The 18,587-nt window shown below is 43.0% G+C and overlaps 1 protein-coding gene across 3 annotated transcripts in view; it reads right to left on the bottom strand.

Annotated features, from left to right (window-relative positions):
* Positions 1 to 18,587, bottom strand: part of PAX5 (paired box 5) — a 229,625-nt gene that overhangs the window by 103,540 nt on the left and 107,498 nt on the right. For 2 of the 3 annotated variants that reach the window (XM_081176730.1, XM_081176731.1), the window contains exon 7: positions 9,890 to 9,946. The exons of the other annotated variant lie outside the window; for it this stretch is intronic. In XM_081176730.1, the coding sequence (XP_081032856.1) occupies positions 9,890 to 9,946 (57 nt within the window). The remainder of the gene's footprint in view (positions 1 to 9,889; positions 9,947 to 18,587) is intronic. 3 annotated transcript variants of the gene reach the window in all.

The following is an 18,587-nucleotide window of genomic DNA, read 5'->3' as shown; positions in this document are numbered from 1 at the left end:
GATGTATTGCATGCCTCAGGACATGAACAATACTTTGTGTAATGTATTAAATCAAAATTGCTTATTGCAGTTATGGTGCATCTCACCAGTTCATAAGGTTCATAAATAAGATACCATTCCTTGAAATAAGGAGCTGATGGTAACCCTCCTGTCCAGTACCAAACTAATACCAGAATCACTGGAAAGAGTATCAAGCCAGCAGGGTGCGTGACTGTAACAAGTATCGGAAAAGGCTGTCCTGTTTGCCTGACCTTTTACTTAATGGTTTCTGTTAAATTAATTAGTAGCTGATAATTATTAATGTCATTGTCTTTGGTTATGGATATTGTTTGTTATTATCTGTGGACTGTTGGTGCTGCTTTGATTTGCTTTTACTGCTGCTTTCGGATATGGTTTGTGTCTCCTGCTCTTGGGTTTGTACTGCTATCATATTTTTACTTCATTAATTTTTCAATGACATGTGAGTTGCCTTGAATATAACTTTGTGGCAGAAAGGAACATTGAAATAAATAAATAACATAACATAATATAGTTTGCAGTGAAATACTTGCACCCTTATCCTACAGTGCTAGCATGAAAGCAAGTGCCCTAAATTCAATAGGACATACAAATCAATTCCTCCTATACACTGTTGCTTGGAAATGAATCTCACTTATTTCCGTGGCACATGCCTTTAAGTAGGTAGGAACTAGGATTTCCCCTCAAGTCTCAACAAGTGTTCGTAATATAGATTAAGGGCTTGATACAACTAATGAGTCGCACTAGCAGAAGCCTGTGCAAGGATTTCTGCAAGCGCAGTAGGGCTTTCCCCCCTCCCTTCTCTCCCTGTGTCCCCTACCTTGAAATTGGCTCAGAACCCCCAGAGCAACACACGGGGGGGAGGGGGCGGAAGGATAACATTCTCAAGGACTGCCTGTCCCCCTATGAACCAGACCAAGCCCTGTGATCATCTGTGGCCCTTTTTCGTGAGCCTCCTCTGCGAGAGGTCTGGAGGATAGCAACATGAGAACGGGTTATTTCTATGGTGGCTCCCCACTTGTGGAATGCTCTCCCCAGGTAGGCTCGCCTGGTGCCTTAAGCACCCTGTGATCCTTAGATGAAGAGTGGTATAGAAATTTAATAAATAAAATAAATAATAACAACATTCTGCCAGGCAAGCTGAATTGCTTGTGTGGACAGAACGTTCACCTTAGCCCAATGTTCAATTCCTGCCTATAGTTTTTCAGACACATCCCACAACCAGGGATAGGAGATACATCCCAGCCTTGATTCACAAAGTCTCTTTAAACAGAAAGGTCTTGCTTGTTTTGCATGCTTTCAAAGGAGAGAGAGAGAGAGAGAGAGAGAGAGAGAGAGAGAGAGAGTGCTTATACCCTGGGGAAAGCAGAACTACACATCAGCAATGCAATCAGTGCTTCTTCTGCAATAGACATTTTGGTCTGGCTATTGTCATGACCACCTATTAGGGAATGCCCATAGCTCCATACTAAGTAACAAACGTAACTCCATCTCATGCTCTCAACAATTATGGAACCGTTTTTGAGGGATATTTACTGTAGATATGTGAAAGCTTATTCACTGATCTGTCAAAGCACTCATACAACTTTTTTAAGGGGGTGGATTACAAGATTACCCACTCTCCCGCACAACAATGCTTCACATTTCAAGGGCATTTGAATTGCTACAGGTCAAAAACAGGATGCTATGTAATGCAGCAGTGCTGAGCACCATGGCATAATACCCAACAGGTTTCTGTGATATAGCAGAGGTCTCAGAGGCAAAACTAGTGAGACAGGGTTGAGCCTTAGAGAATTGCTAGCCTGGCAAAACACAGTGACACTCTCAAGCTTCTCTCCAAAGTTGTCAGTAGTTGTCAACCCCAAATGTCCCAGAAATGTCTGCTTTAATCCCTGAAGCTTCTTGTGCTTCCTCACATTGATTGCTAAGAGGACTCTTCTGGCCAGTGGACACAAGTGTGAAGTGGAACTTCGTGGCCAGAGGGTCTAGCCCCGTCACAACTTGACTGGCTTCTGACCTCCCTGGGCAAAAGAAGTTGGTCAGTCCTGCTCAAGATCATAAGGCACATGTATAACTGTGTCTTTGTGGCATAAACAATGTCCACAATATGGACTGTGTTTATCACTTGCCATGCCACTCAAGGAACATACACCACTGTAAAAATAATAGAAAAATCACAATGGGGAAAAATAGCAGCAGCAGCAGCAGCAGAAATAATCACTATTATTCCTGTCACAATTATTTTCAGAGTATGTAAATACAAGTAAGCAAGCAAAAGTTTAAACTTCCTTCCTCAAAGCACCCATAGTGATGTACAATTTAAAACACCAACAATTTGCAAAAATAGTTGCATACTATTAAAAAAATTGATTTTATATGTAATCACTCTTAATGTTTCAATCTGAATATGGGGAAGATAAAAGGTGACTGAATCTCCACCCCTAGTGCTGGAAATCCAAAAGGCTACTCTTTCAGTAAAGGGACCCCTGACCGTTAGGTCCAGTTGCGGACGACTCTGGGGTTGCGGCACTCATCTTTACTGGCCAAGGGAGCCAGCGTACAGCTTCCAGGTCATGTGGCCAGCATGACTAAGCCACTTCTGGCGAACCAGAGCAGCGCACGGAAATGCCGTTTACCTTCCTGCCGGAACGGTACCTATTTATCTACTTGCACTTTGACGTGCTTTTGAACTGCTAGGTTGGCAGGAGCAGGGACTGAGCAATGGGAGCTCACCCCATCGCGGGGATTCGAACTGCCAACCTTCCGATCGGCAAACCCTATGCTCAGTGGTTTAGACCACAGCACCACCCACATCCCATGGCTACTCTTTGGATTGCTGATATTTCACCAGGTGTGGCAGACACAATAGTAATAGTAATAATAACCCACTCTTCACCCTAAGGTCCAGGCATGGGTTGCAGCAATTAAAAAACAATGTTAAAACAGTTTTAAACTACTTACAGTTTACCATGTCTTTGCAAACACAAGGTCTGGAAACGTAATCTTTTTTTAATAAAACTGAAAAGATCAGAATGCTGAAATCTACAGACCAAACCACATTCTGTGGCTTATTTGTGCTGCTGTAAACTCACAGCATACATACAACTGTGCACATATTTCCTCGTGCATCACCCTTTTTTCTTCTTCTTGCTACATATTTTATTTGTTCCCTGTGTTTCATTCTTCCACTCTCACCTCTTGATCCTTCTGCCGGATTGTCAGACCCCATTTTGTCGGCAAATTCTTTCCTGAGTTGCAATAATGTTGCCTCTTCTGCACACTCCACTGTCAATTAACTTTGTCATATTCTGTCCTCAACACTATTTTATTGAATTGCCTCTCTGTCCTTAAAATAATGAGCCCCCTTGTGGCAGTGGACAGTCACATGTATAAGTTCAGGTAAACTATACAGTGATACCATGTTATTCCTGCATTGCATTGAGAAAAACCCTGCAAAACCTATTGACCAAAGAACAATGTAAGAAGTTAAGAAAAGCCCTGCTGCACCAGGCAAATGGTCCATCTAATCCCATGTCCTATTCTCATAGTGGCCAACCATGCACCTATGGGAAACCTGCGAGCAGTGAGTCCCAGAAGCTAATTTTCAGAGGCACACTGCCTCCAGCAACACAGGTGGAACCATTACAGATATTTTTCTGAAAAGAAAAGAAATGAACATGTGTACTCTTCAAGCAATGGTTTGTCATACTTTCAGGGTTGTTGTTGTTTTTTACAAGTTAAGTGGCGTGTACATTTTATGCAACAAATAAATAAAATATATACTGCCTTCAAGTCCCTGAAAATACACCATTCTCCAGGCACTATCTGTGCTGGAGAAGGAAGCATAAGCCTACCCAACTTCATGAATTGACCCAGAAGGGAAGACTATCAAATAACCTAAGCTAGAAATCGCTGAACACAATGTTCTTCGGTTTAACCTATATATCAGTTGCATAATATTGACAAGGTTTCTGATTTATTCTTAGTTTATTTCTGGGGCCAATTCAAAGCCCTCACATTAGTGAGCCCTGAATGACTGAGGCCCCAAATCTCTGAAACAACATCTCCTGCCCTTCAGACACTCTCAGGTTCCACAACCCCCAGAAATTCAGAGCAGCTGCCAGGGAGAGGGCATTCTTTGTGGCAGCCCCTAAGCTGTGGTATTCCCTCCCCACAGAGGGTCATCTGGAACCATCACAGCGCTGGTCAGCAATGTTTTGCTGCTTGAGGCAAAAGAGAAAATGCTGCCTCCCACCACCTTCAAAGCCACCACCCACCGCCACTGCTCAAGCCACCGCCCCTGCCAGTGCCAAAACCACACCCACCCAACGCAGCAGCCTCCCTCCCCCTTCCATCTTTGGGAGAAAAAAGGAGACTGAAGAGTGAGTGATAGCAACCGAGGAGGAGGAACAGGTGATAAACAGCATGGCACACTCCTTGAGGCATGGATCTGCTACCCCTTCCATCTGTTCCCCAGTCTGCCATCTGAGGCAACTGCCTCACTGAGCCCCATGGGCAGGTGAGCACTGCACTTTCTTTATGTAGTTTCCATTGTATTCAGAAGATAACAACTCTGGCCTTTGACACCAGATAGATAGACAGACAGATAGATATGGTTGCAGTTTGCTTTAAACTGATTTAAATATTGCATTTTAAATTGCTGTAACCTGCCCTGGGACTTTAAAGTGAAGGATAGGTAAAGGTAAAGGTACCCCTGCCCGTTCGGGCCAGTCTTGCCAGACTCTAGGGTTGTGCGCTCATCTCACTCTATAGGCCGTGAGCCAGCGCTGTCTGCAGACACTTCCAGGTCACGTGGCCAGCGTGACAAGCTACATCTGGCGAGCCAGCGCAGCACACGGAATGCCCTTTACCTTCCCGCTGGTAAGCGGTACCTATTTATCTACTTGCACCCGGGGGTGCTTTCGAACTGCTAGGTTGGCAGGCGCTGGGACCGAACGACGGGAGCGCACCCCGCCGCGGGGATTCGAACCGCCGACCATACGATCGGCAAGCCCTAGGTGCTGAGGTTTTACCCACAGCGCCACCCGCATCCCAGAAGGATAGGTAAGAAATTGAATTATTAATAATATTTCTCAGCAAGAAGAGTAATGCTTCCTACTCCGTCCTTTAGTCACAGTCACACTCAATGAAGCTTGAACTGAAATCTTTCTCTACACTTCTTAAGTCTGCAGTTCAACCTTATTTCTTCCTCAGCTCCCCTGCATGCATACCTTGATCATCCCTAGCTATTATTGCATTCACCATCTAACTGATTTTGCCAAAAGGCTAACATTTTCTTCTTCTTTTATTCCAGTCCCCCCCCCCCTTTCAAATAACTGAAGATTATATGATGGAACTAATCATTGCATTTTATCTGTAAATGCACACCATCTTTCTGCTGGGACTAAAGCAACAACACTTGTAATTGGTTACCTGAACAAAAGAGACAAAAAGGCAATCTATTCTTCCCTTACTGATTCCTTCTTAAGTAACTCTCCAAAGATTTCTTTTCCCCCTTGGGCTTTACTTGCTTGCTTTCTCCTCCAGTCAGTTAGTGTGAACTTCTATTCAGAATGTTTCTTTATTATTTCAACCAGCAGTCTTAACAGACTATTTATTTTTGCACTCCACTGCAATATATATACCAATCTCCAATGCTTTCCATTACTGGCTGTGGTCAAACAGGTTTTGTGATGTTTTTATAGAATTTCAAAAACCTACAAAGCTTGTTTGGCCAGTGATGACAATGGGACAAAAGCAATGTATGCATTCCTCCCCATTGAGGAAACCACCTCTCCTCGTTTTCCAGGGGAGAAGTGGTGTGGCAAATTCTCTCTCTCTCTCTCTCTCTCTCTCTCTCTCTCTCTCTCTCACACACACACACACACACACACACACGTGTGTAAAAGGGGAACAGTACTATTTTTGTACAACTTTTACTTTCAGTTGCTCCTCTTTTAAGCCCTGGCTGATTATTTTGGTATTTTACTCATGAATTCACCTCAAAACTGCTGACATGCATACACAATGAATTTTTAAAGTAAGTTGTGGCCTTAGTAAAGCTAATGCATGAAATATGGTGTGGTTTTATGTGCATTCTTGTGACTTTATTCTATATTGGCTGTTTTAATGAATTATTGTTACATGCCCAGACTTCCTGATGTGATTGTGTGAATAGAACCTTCCTTTGACCAATCTAGAGTCTGTCAAGACTGGCCCGTACGGGCAGGGGTACCTTTACCTTTACCTTTGACCAATATCCCACATCTTACCACAAAAGGCAAATAAATGTTCCAAAGGTAATACAAGTTACTTTTGGAACTTATGCAGGCTATAAGCTTTAAGAAAGGGATGCAAAACTAACTCGAGTCAAACTGATCCCATGCCAGGAGCCTGTGGCTATACATAGATCCAGTTTAGCAACTGTGTTTATCACTTTTGGGGCTGATGTCTTGATTTCCAAAAGCTCTTTTTGTTCCAGCTAAACATGAAGTGACATTTCATATAGCCCTAAGCTCTTGTTCTTGCTCCATATTTGTCTAGTCACTTGCTTATGTAGCTGCTCAGTGTTTATTAAGGAATATGCACTTCAGCTGTCATCAAACTGGTTCTGAGCAGTTTAATAAGGCTGCACAGAGAGGGACTAAATCATGAATCATAAGCTGCTGTGCTGGATCAGATCAAAGCCCAACATACTGTTTTCAACAGAATCTGGCCTGCCAGATTCACTGGGGAGCTTACAATTCAGCGTGGAAGTGGTTGCCATTCCCTTGTTTTACCGTAGAGGTAAACTGCTTCTGTTTGTGGAAGCTATGATAGCTAAAGCTATTTATTTGCTAACCTATCCTCCATGACAAAATAAAAGAATTCCTTCCAGTAGAACCTTAGAGACTAACTAGGTGCTACTGGAAGGATTTATTTTTTTATTACTACGGAAGACCAACACGGCTACCTACCTGTAACTAGAACTATCCTCCATGAATGTGTCCAATTCCCTTTCTTAAATACACCTAGGGGAACCTTCACATTCATAGGTGCCAACTCTAAGGGGCTAAGGTCCCATTGGTCCCCCCAATAAATATATGAGAGGGCTGGGAGCCCAAAGTTGATGGGCATTGCCATTCAAATGGTATGTGTGCACCGCGTATTGTGATTGATTATGGGGCTTACCTGCCCCCTCAATATTTTATTTAAGTTGGCACCCCTGTTCACATTTATACCAAGTCATTTGGCAGCCACTTCTCTAATATGATATCCCATACAGCTGCAGTCACATAAGTGGGACTATTTGATGGAACTTACTCCCATGAATAGGGACGCGGGTGGCGCTGTGGGTAAAAGCCTCAGCGCCTAGGGCTTGCCGATCGAAAGGTCGGCGGTTCGAATCCCCGCGGCGGGGTGCGCTCCCGCTGCTCGGTCCCAGCGCCTGCCAACCTAGCAGTTCGAAAGCACCCCCGGGTGCAAGTAGATAAATAGGTACCGCTTACCAGCGGGAAGGTAAACGGCGTTCCGTGTGCTGCGCTGGCTCGCCAGATGCAGCTTTGTCACGCTGGCCACGTGACCCGGAAGTGTCTCCGGACAGCGCTGGCCCCCGGCCTCTTGAGTGAGATGGGCGCACAAACCCCAGAGTCTGTCAAGACTGGCCCGTTCGGGCAGGGGTACCTTTACCTTTACCTTTACTCCCATGAATGCATAGGATTTCAGCCTTTTCTTAGTAATTATGAATGTGCTCAACATAATACACAGCCCAAATGGTGGAACACTTATGGGCATAAGGTCACGGCTTGCCTCATCTATTCCCAGTTGTATTTGACTCACCATTCCTTCCATTTCATATCTATTTCTTGCTTCATCTATATCTCTCTCCACTTTCTCAATTGTACTATCACTCTAGGCCACTGCCTCCTTCCTTCCTATACTTTGTGCTTGAAGAAATCCACACAGAGTTGTAGTACTTGCAACTGTTTGCTGGCCTGCCAGCAACCAGGATGCTGGGATCAGACCATGAGGGTTGCCATGTCAACCCTCCAGCACAGATGGACCCAACCATGGCAACTTTTGTGTTTTTTCTTACACGTGCTGGTTGCCAGGCAAGCAAATAGTAGGGCTTTTGTGACATCAGCAGTCATTGCCCCATTGCTGCTCTTACCTCTCGCAGATATATTTACCCTTTCCTAAGTGTGTTGGTTATGAGGCACACAAATAAGTCTGTGTTAAGGATAAGTATATTTGTAACAGCTCCCAATGTCACAAAGGCAAGGTCATTCCCCTATACAGTTTCTGGGAAAGGAATACCTTGGGGAGGCTCTCTCCCAAGTGTCACAAACATAATTATATTCCCCACCCCCTCAAATTTTTAGACAATATATTTCCGTAGGAATCAAAAATATCTATCTACCCTACTAGACAATACTCCTTTCCCCATGCCATAGTTCTAATTATGGACCTTAATCAAATGCAAATCAAAAGCTCTGCTGGTCAATCCAAATATCCTGTTATTGATCTATATTTCAAAATGAGTTGAAACAAGCCCAAACCATTTGTCTGTCAAAATTTAAGCAGAAGAACCATGCACATAATTGGATGTTTCGCTGAAGTTCATCTGCATGAACTGCTGAAGAGACAAGCCATATCTCCAGTTGAAAGGTGGCTGGCCTCTTCAACAATGTGAAATGTTGCCATAGGATTTTTTGTTTTAAAAAAATCCACTTGCCTGCACTCACATATAGCTTTGTAGATATATGAGTAGCCACTGTGTCCTCCCAATGTTGAAATATCTTTTATTTTAATATCCTGAGATATCTCATCATTGAACATTCAGAATTGGGGCATTTCTGTGCAATAAGCCAAATTATTCATACTTCTTTTTAGCTTTATGGACAATATTCCTGCAAATCCTTTCCAAGGTAAATAGTACAATATCCTGTATATAATAAATGGGGGGGGGATAGTTTTATTTCAAGGGACAGAAGCTTGCTTGCAGATTGGCGGGGCAGTACTTCCACTGTTTGCTCTTTTCAAACAAATTTACTATGCTATGCAATCCAGTGCAAGAAAAGGAAAATGAATAGGTTTGAAATAAATAACTAAATAACTAACACATTGGAGCACTGTTATATAGAGATGTGGAAACAGAGAAGCTATGCTCGCTGGTATTCACCACCATAAAAAGTAACGCAGCTAGGAAATCAAGTCTGTGTCCGTGCAACTCTAAGGGCTGTACTATTCATTGCCATTGACGTCACAAACTATATTCAGCAGAGAGTTGTGTAGAGTAGCAATGAATGCTCTCTCTGGGGCACAAGAACCACATTTTACCAAATGCAAACTATACCTGGAGAGCTGGGGAAATGCAATGTTTTTCTGCAACAGGTGAATAACCGTACGTTAAGCCATGTAGCCTTTGTGTTAAATATTACCAACAACAACAACAAAAACAACCCACCCTGCATTCATTACATTAAAAACTGTGCAGAAAGAGCATTGGTTAACTAAGGGAGACCAAGCCAAATGCAAACTACCAGTCCACTATTGGCTCAATAAGCCTCCTGTTTTTTATACCTGCCTGGAAGTAAAAAAAAACAAAACGAGGAAGTTGTTACATAGCTGGCAAGCCTGCATGCAATTCAGTGGGTCAAAAAGTTGGGCAAGTCTCACCTAGGGCCTTATTCGTGCTAATACCCTAATTGCCTAAGATTTTAAAAAGTATATGTTAGCTTTTCCACCTGCATGGGCTTTGGTGTGGGCCTGAGCAGAATTAGACTGATCCCCGGTCTACCTGGGTACAGCCAGGGTACTCCCGCCATAACTGGGGAATCTGCTTCATACATGAAAAAGTATGAGACAGGAGTTTGGTATCCTAAGAAATTACCTGAAAAATGACTGCCTGGGGTTGCACCAAGTATTGTCTCATCAGCATGGAGCACCACTGCCATAGCATGAAGGAGAAAAAAAAACAGAAATGTAAGGAGAATATATATTTTTTTTAAAAAATGAGTGCAGTGAGAACTTAATAAATATATATATACTAAATATTGTATTATGAAAGCACTCTCTTTTTCCATAATTCCTGTGCCCCAATCTACTTAACAAGAAACTGACATATAGTTAAGCATTGCGTGGCGACCTGAAGGAGGAACTGCAGCTATGGTGTACAGGCCTAGCTATCTCAAACTGCCCAAGCTTGTGACAGGAATATCATTCGAAGGATGGTAAGCCTGCAAAAACTGTGACCCATAAAACTGAACACAGTCCATTAGCTATGCATTGTGGTTTGCCATTGTGCTTGATAACCCCAGTAGGCAGCAAAAGTAAGAGGTTTATCAAATCCCTGATGGGCCACCATACTTGGCTGATGAGCTCTGTTAAGCTTAGTGGGTCACAATTTGCACCAGCCTAAGGTACACGTTTCACAGCAAAAAGCTGAATGCTCTAAAAACACATACAGGAGGTAGCAATAGATGAAGAAATCTGTGATACTCTTAGGGATAAGCTATAGCTCATTCAGACATCCTTTGCTTGCAAGAGAACCCAAATCTGACTATCGCTGGACAAAAGGATTCAGGGAACAGGCAGAGAGCTTCAAGAGCTGCTGCAAAATTCGCAGACAGTACTCCAAATGTACTAGCAGACCATGGCCTGACTAAGAGTTAAATCTCCTGCATCTGCTCATAGGAATTTGCCCTGGGGTGGCAGCGTATATATCAAGCCGACACAACATGTTAGCTACAAGGCTAGACTCAGTCCTCTAGTTATGCCTTGTGGTCTGCAAGGCACTTGCCAGTTGCTGTATTTTCACAGCCCTGAGCAGGCGGAAAAAAACAGGAGGGGCATCTTGCAGGGACATCAGACCTTGCTGGTAGGCTACATTTGACCTGGGCTGGAGGATCACTATGTATGCAAAACTATTTAAATTCATGATGGCTTTCCTCCCACTTCTCTCCCCATCCACCCCCAACCACCCACCTTGAAACTGGCTTTGGGAAGTAAGAGAACCTGCAGAATGGCACACAGGGGAGAAGCACTATCGTAGCTAGGAGGCAGGAAGTGGACCACCCTGGGCTGTACTTTGGGGGGGCAGGGAAAGAAGAGTTTGCAGCAAATTTACCGCCCCTCTCCTGCCTTCTCTCTTGTGGGGGGGCGCCCTTCACACACAGCCCAGGCAATGATAACATACGCTCTGCCACTGGGGAGCATCCAGGAAGCTAAAAAACTAGTGCTGACACAATGATTGCCATAGCCCTACACTGAATTCATCCCTATGACTTAGTAAACTACAGTCTCCTCTTAAATGTGTATGTTAGTTTCTCCTCCACCCTGCTAGACTCAATTGAATAATCGTGTATATGTGCCATATAGAGGTATCTGAAAACTGGGGAAATCTGCCCTCTTTTATTCTTTCTAAAATGAAGCTTCGTAATTCCCTCTGAAACAGGAGTGATAAGATCTCAGGTTTTTAACCCAGAAAATGTGATTTGCAGGCTGTTATGCCTGACAACTTTGAAATTAAACGTTTGAATTAACTGTCAGAAATGTCTAAATAAAAAGCCATCATTTTGATTTTTGAACAATTAGAGAAACTTTTTACTGAAATTATTCTTCAGATGGAATATTCAGTGTGAATGGAACGTTCAGTTGATTGACCAGCACTTAATTTTAACACAGAAGAAAGAGGACATCTAAAACAGCTTTGCTTCCAGCAGCCCTTTGGGGTACCTTTATCCTCATGATATCCCTCAAATAAAAATAAAAAGAAATGTGTTGCAATCCAGCTTGGTCAGGGGGTATAAACAGGAGTAAGCTGTGATCACATATCACTTTCTGGACGAGGCCTCAGGGCTGTGTGTGTAGTTTTCTCCAAATTATCACAGCACCAATCAGCTGTTGAAGAGGATGAAGTAGGCACTCCTTGACAAACTGTGAACATTTTCTGACAGGGTTAGGTACAAATAGCCCTGGTTGTTCCAGGGTGTTCCGCAAGTGTATCGGGGGTGGGGGGTGGGGTTTATGTAGATAATAGATAGATAGATAGATAGATAGATAGATAGATAGATAGATAGATAGATATAGATATAGATAGATTAGATAGATAGATATAGATAATCTGTAAAATCATGCATACTTCCCAAAAAATAAGGGAACAGCCTACATCTACATTAGAATTGTTTTAAAGATGTTTAAGGTGTATGTGTTTTCTTTTTTAAATATTTTTTATTTGTTTTATCACTTGTTTGCTGCCATGGGTTACTTTGGCAGGAAGGGCAGGTAATGTAATGTAATGTAATGTAATGTAATGTAATGTAATGTAAATCAAAGTGTTCTGGTATATTCTCCTGCACAAGCCCTATTGAGATGAATGAGGAATGTGCAGGTGCAGCTCCTGGGAGATTATGCTCCTAAGTGCTTAGCGCAAAACCTTTTCCTCAAGTATGGTACAAAACTTGCATTAGATGTAGAACAGAACATAAAAAGATCTAGAAGGAAAATGGCATCTTTACTGTTTATTAGATCACTTTTTCCAGTAACATGTCTACACAAAAGAGATGTTGATTTTGGCCTTGGAGACATGGGTCAAATAATATTGTCAACAACATACAATATAAGCTTTCATTTAAAACACTCTTCTGACCCTGGAGGCCGAGGAGAGTTAAGAGGTTAGATCCCCGACCAATGCATTCTCCATGGCTTATAAATTCACTCCCCTCATCTCCAGCAAGTGAAAATAGATGCTAGATTAGGGGCACTTCACCATTACTGTAGACTTCCAACAGTGAGTGACCTGTTCAAACAGACCGAATATTAAGTAGGCTACCTGCCGTGTAAAACTGGTTGCCCATCTGACCTTGTGGCATCACAGTAGAGGTAAATACTGTAAATTGTAAGTCCCCCCCCCTTTTTTTCCCTCACATAGACTTTAACACTTTTCTATCCAGATCATTCATGAAATCCCTGGATTATACCCACAAAGAATTCATTATTCTTATTTCAACAGCCAATGTATCTGTATCCTCGATTCCAAATCCCCATTTAAATATAGGCAAAATAATTTGTTTATACACATTCATTATCAGGTAATTATTGCCTACAATAATTTGGAGGCTTGTTGGAAAGGCACATAAAAACATACATGCAATCTGTGATGCACTACTTATATGGAGAAGCAGTATTTACAGGTTGCAAATGTAGTTGTTTGTTGAGTCATTTGGATGGTTCCCCATTCTCTTTGCCTACTGAAGTTATTCTTTTTAACATTGTAGCAAGAAGGAAAACAGTATTCCAATTGAAACTATCACTATAAAAATAATAGTTTCTATTTTCTCTTGTTTGGCTTATATATAATACGTTTGGTCTTCATTCCCAAATATATATCTCTTTGTAAATTTGAGGCCAAGTGCTCTCTGTTAGCCATGTTTTATATCTTTCATCAATATATAATTCATACTTTGGAACCACAAAATTGGACATAGTACTATTTTTACTGTATTTTTGAGATGTGTAACTCATTCTGTTTCTGGTCCATGTCACTTTCACACGTGTTCACCCATAACTGTCATCTGCAGCAGCCATTCCATCTGGTTATAAGAGAGTGAGATAGATGGGGCTTCAGGGCCTCTCCACCTGCTCTGCAAAAGTCCAGCTCCAACAGGTTCCTCCCTCAACTGTTATCAGAGGTGGTATAATCAGTGCTATTGTTTATAGAAAAAGAGGTGCCAGAACTCACCACCAAGGCCTCCCTGATAACGACAGTGGCACCAACCTCAGTTCCAGCAAGTTCCAACTGAAAAGAAAGCCCTGGGTAGAATCATCTGAATGACAGTTGCTGGGTAGACTCCTCTGAATGTCAGTGGGGAGAGTGCAATTGCTTGTGCGCTTTCTATAGGCATCTTTAAATGGGATCCTCCTATTAGAGGGTCCTGGTTGCGCGTTGGCTCCTGGGATTCCTCCCCCCCCCCAAATAGGAGTCATTAGTGGGGGGAATAGCAAAAGCCCTGGCCACAGCCCCTGGATCACGCCAGGCTGTTTTAGCCAATCCCCAGAGGGTGGCGTGATCTCAGGGGCTTTAAAAAGCACCAGCATGACTCACACAAGTAGGGGCACTTGTGTCACGTTGTCGAATACCCGCCTCCCTCCCTAGAATTAGGTATTCTCGCCTGGCCTTGCTTTGGTTTGGGTCGCCTGTTTTGGAACAGGGGCTGGGTAGGAATTTTTTCAAAGTGGCAAATTGGCTCTAGTCACTTGGTTTTTGCCTACCCCTTAGCAAATTGTCACAACTTGTAAATTGGCGGTTAGGCATTGGCTCAGTTGGATTGAGGAGAGGGGAGGTGTGGCCATCACCTGCCCCTCCAGGAACTGGGTATTCCCTTAAAGGAATCTGGGGGTCCTGGATCTCATCCAAAGCCCGCTTGGATGAGAACTCATCAATGGTTCCTCTTCATCCTGGAGAAGAGTGACTAGTGGGGTGCCACAGGGTTCTGTCTTGGGCCCGGTCTTATTCAACAACTTTATCAACGACTTGGATGATGGACTCAAGGGCATCCTGATCAAATTTGCAGATGACACCAAACTCGGAGGGGTGGCTAACACCCCAGAGGACAGGATCACACTTCAAAACGACCTTGACAGATTAGAGAACTGGGCCAAAACAAACAAGATGAACTTTAACAGGGAGAAATGTAAAGTATTGCACTTGGGCAAAAAAAATGAGAGGCACAAATACAAGATGGGTGACACCTGGCTTGAGAGCAGTACATGTGAAAAGGATCTAGGAGTCTTGGTTGACCACAAACTTGACATGAGCCAACAGTGTGACGCGGCAGCTAAAAAAGCCAATGCAATTCTAGGCTGCATCAATAGGAGTATAGCATCTAGATCAAGGGAAGTAATAGTGCCACTGTATTCTGCTCTGGTCAGACCTCACCTGGAGTACTGTGTCCAGTTCTGGGCACCACAGTTCAAGAAGGACACTGACAAACTGGAACGTGTCCAGAGGAGGGCAACCAAAATGGTCAAAGGCCTGGAAACGATGCCTTATGAGGAACGGCTAAGGGAGCTGGGCATGTTTAGCCTGGAGAAGAGGAGGTTAAGGGGTGATATGATAGCCATGTTCAAATATATAAAAGGATGTCACATAGAGGAGGGAGAAAGGTTGTTTTCTGCTGCTCCAGAGAAGCGGACACGGAGCAATGGATCCAAACTACAAGAAAGAAGATTCCACCTAAACATTAGGAAGAACTTCCTGACAGTAAGAGCTGTTCGACAGTGGAATTTGCTGCCAAGGAGTGTGGTGGAGTCTCCTTCTTTGGAGGTCTTTAAGCAGAGGCTTGACAACCATATATATGTCAGGAGTGCTCTGATGTTGTTTCCTGCTTGGCAGGGGATTAGACTCGATGGCCCTTGTGGTCTCTTCCAACTCTATGATTCTATGCCAGGACCACAGGAACCCCGGGGTGAGCTTCAGTTGGTCCACATCGACGTTGCTCCCTCGTTTGGTTTACCCCATTAGACTATCACCCAGAGAGGTGGAGTCAGTTATAGCCGGGAGTCAATGCCAAACCAATACCGCTCACGTGATTGTAATTTCAATAAAGTTGTGGCCAAAATTTGCCCAAAAACTTAAAACTAAAATATGTGCCTGAGTGAAGTTATTTTCGGGGGTGAGTCCTGAGAGCCTCGAGACACAACCATTTCCCTCTCATTCCCGATAGGAGGGAAATCCACTACTCAGGCTCCAGGACTGGAGTACTTTCTTCTCTAGTTTGAAGGCAGGTTGGAGGACTATAGCCTTCAGATAGATAGCCTTCCCCTAATCTGCTGCTGGCACACCCCATCTTCAGCCCTGTTGGTGGCAGGGACTGTAGAGATTTCCATGGCAGCATGGAGGAGGCATTCAACACTGGATTTCTCTCTCCAAAGTAAGAACTCTCTCCACACTTGGAGAGGGACAGAGAGGCCTGTCCCATTTCACCACCTGAAATGGGAATGTACCGTAACCGCCCAGCAGGAGCACTGCACACACCAACCCCACCGCTTGCCACCCTTGCTTACCAGGGTTATGTGGCTGCGGCTTCTAGGTTCAAGATCCTGCAAGAGCCTCTTAAGATATCTCTCTGAAACCCAGAAGATGCCGCAGCCACTACTCCAGCAGAGGTGCCCCTTGGATTCCACCACCTGAGGTGGCTGCCTTAGCCTGCCTTATGGATGGACCGGCCCTGGAGAGGGGCACTTTCCAAGGGACCCTAGGATTGCAGGGTTAAATAATTTCTTAAACATATCTCCCCTCAAATGTACTTCCCCCTCAAAATGTGAATATTGCCTGCCACCTGGATGTCTTGCAGATATGATCACAGAGACACAGGACACAGAGGTGAGCAGGTCTACTGGTACCTTTTTGAGCCAATAACTACATTGGATCACTTGGGGAGTGCCAGTGAAGAAAGAAGTCTCTATCTGCATATAGAATTTATATCAGAATTCACAAAGATCAATTTCTTCACATTTCCCTACCAAATATGACTGGATCCAAAATAACACAAAAATGGTTCTGTTGAAAGAAACTCTCTTTTTGCTGTATACAAATTTTGGAAAATATATTTATTATGATGTCTTTGTACTTCTTGAGACACACATATAGTGAAAGTATTTTAAACCCAAGAAATTAACATATTTAGAAATTATCTGTATGTTGCACTGGAACTGTCTACATTTTCATTGCATCAACAACCATGAGCAATGTTGTGTTGCCCAAACTGAGTGGGGAAAATATAAGGATTATATTAGCAACCAGGTTTTCTACAAAAGCTCTGTTGTCAGGCCACAAAGCGGGGGGGGGGGGCGGTTGTAACATTTGACATGGTTCACAGATTTTAATCCAAAGCAACTCTAATTAATCTCCCCAGTTTTGCAGAAACCCTGTGCCATGTACAGCTGTATGGGCATTGGTGCTCTTCTGTCTTAAATTTTATAGGAATTGAAATTTGATTACCAAAGCCTCCTCCTTGACTCCCCCAGATCTGAACTGGCAAGGATCTGATGGACCATTTATCAAAAATGAGTCCTCCCCTCACCCCTGTCCTCATCTATCTATCATTTACATCACATTTTCAATTCCACCTTGCACTATCAATGACACTAATTTTTCTTTGGGGTAAATCCTATATACACAGCCAATTATGGCAGTATTCCAAATCCCCTTTGTTTTACATAACATCTGTCAATTGACTTTTTAAAAAACGCAGGAGTTCCATATAACACTTGAAATAATATACTGTTATTATTGTGTTCTGTCACTCAAAACATTTCTAAATCTCCCCTTTGCAGAAGATTTTTGGAGGAAAAAATTAGCAGCTGTATTTCATTTTCACCCAAATCCAATTAGAATCACGACACTCCCTGGAGATCTTTTTTAAAAGAGTGGGAATTATTTAGTGCACCCTGCCATGAACACATTTACTCCGATACTTCAGGATAACTGACCTGTTTTTGACCTAAACCTTATTATTTGCATGCTGAAGCTATATATGCTGCATTTCCTACTAAAATCTGCAAATATATTACAGTCACTAAGAGCCTTTTGTAAAGGGACCCCCAAATCCAATCTAAATGCCTAGAATTTACCTGTTGTTTTTCTTTTATACATATAAATAGCTGCATTTCCATTCTCTCTTTGTTTCTCATTTTCATTTTCTCCTAATATCTGCATGTAAATGTCTGAAAATAGCATCTGTAATTGAGGATTATGAAGTATAGCCAGCTCCTGACAGGCTGCTAAGGAAGATGGATTATCCTCATTTTTCTGTAAATTTTGTCAATTTTGGAATTCATAAGCTATCAACACTGATCAAAATGTGACCGCACAGCTGTGTCAAAAAAGAAAGGAGCAATGACGACGTAGCTCCCTTGTTCACTAAGAAGATTGGTTCTCTAGTCCATCCCCCAGTCCCCCCCTCCCTCATCCCCCAAGCCCGCTCCTCCAAAGCAGGGAGAGAGAGAGAGAGAGAGAGAGAGAGAGAGAGAGAGAGAGAGAGAGAGAGAACACACACACAATAACACTATATGCAGGCCATCACTGGCAGTTTCAAACACAGCCCCCTCCCACCAACAACCCCCCCCCCAAATATTTAGATAAACAAATTGAACGTACACAAATTCTCTAGTGCACTGATTCAAATCACAAAGTATAATTTATTGCGTGTTCTCCCTTCTTTATTTATCCCTAAGTAGTGAACACGATTTCCATTCAGGAGGTTTGTTATGTTCCACTCCTACCAGACAATCACAGCACACTTGAGGCAATTGTTTAGCCTCTTCCTCTCAATTTTCCCATTACTGGGAGTAAGTACTGTTGGGACTCTTTAATAGCCTGACTGCAGCCCATATCAATAACAGATGAGGTTTAATCGTCCAACACAAAAATTATTTAGGCTTGGTAAGGACATTCAATGTCATTTGCATAATGGCATTTCTATCCTGCGCACCTAACCCATCGTGCATAAACAAGGCCCTGGGACCATAAATAATAATAAATCATGACGTCCACGCTCCTCTTGCTGTAATAGGAGCCACTCTTTGTA

The sequence above is a fragment of the Podarcis bocagei genome (genome assembly GCF_964188305.1).
Source record: "Podarcis bocagei genome assembly, chromosome: 17".
Taxonomy (NCBI): Eukaryota; Metazoa; Chordata; class Lepidosauria; order Squamata; family Lacertidae; genus Podarcis; species Podarcis bocagei.
Note: the sequence above shows the minus strand (reverse complement) of the source record. Positions and strands in the feature narration are given on the sequence as shown.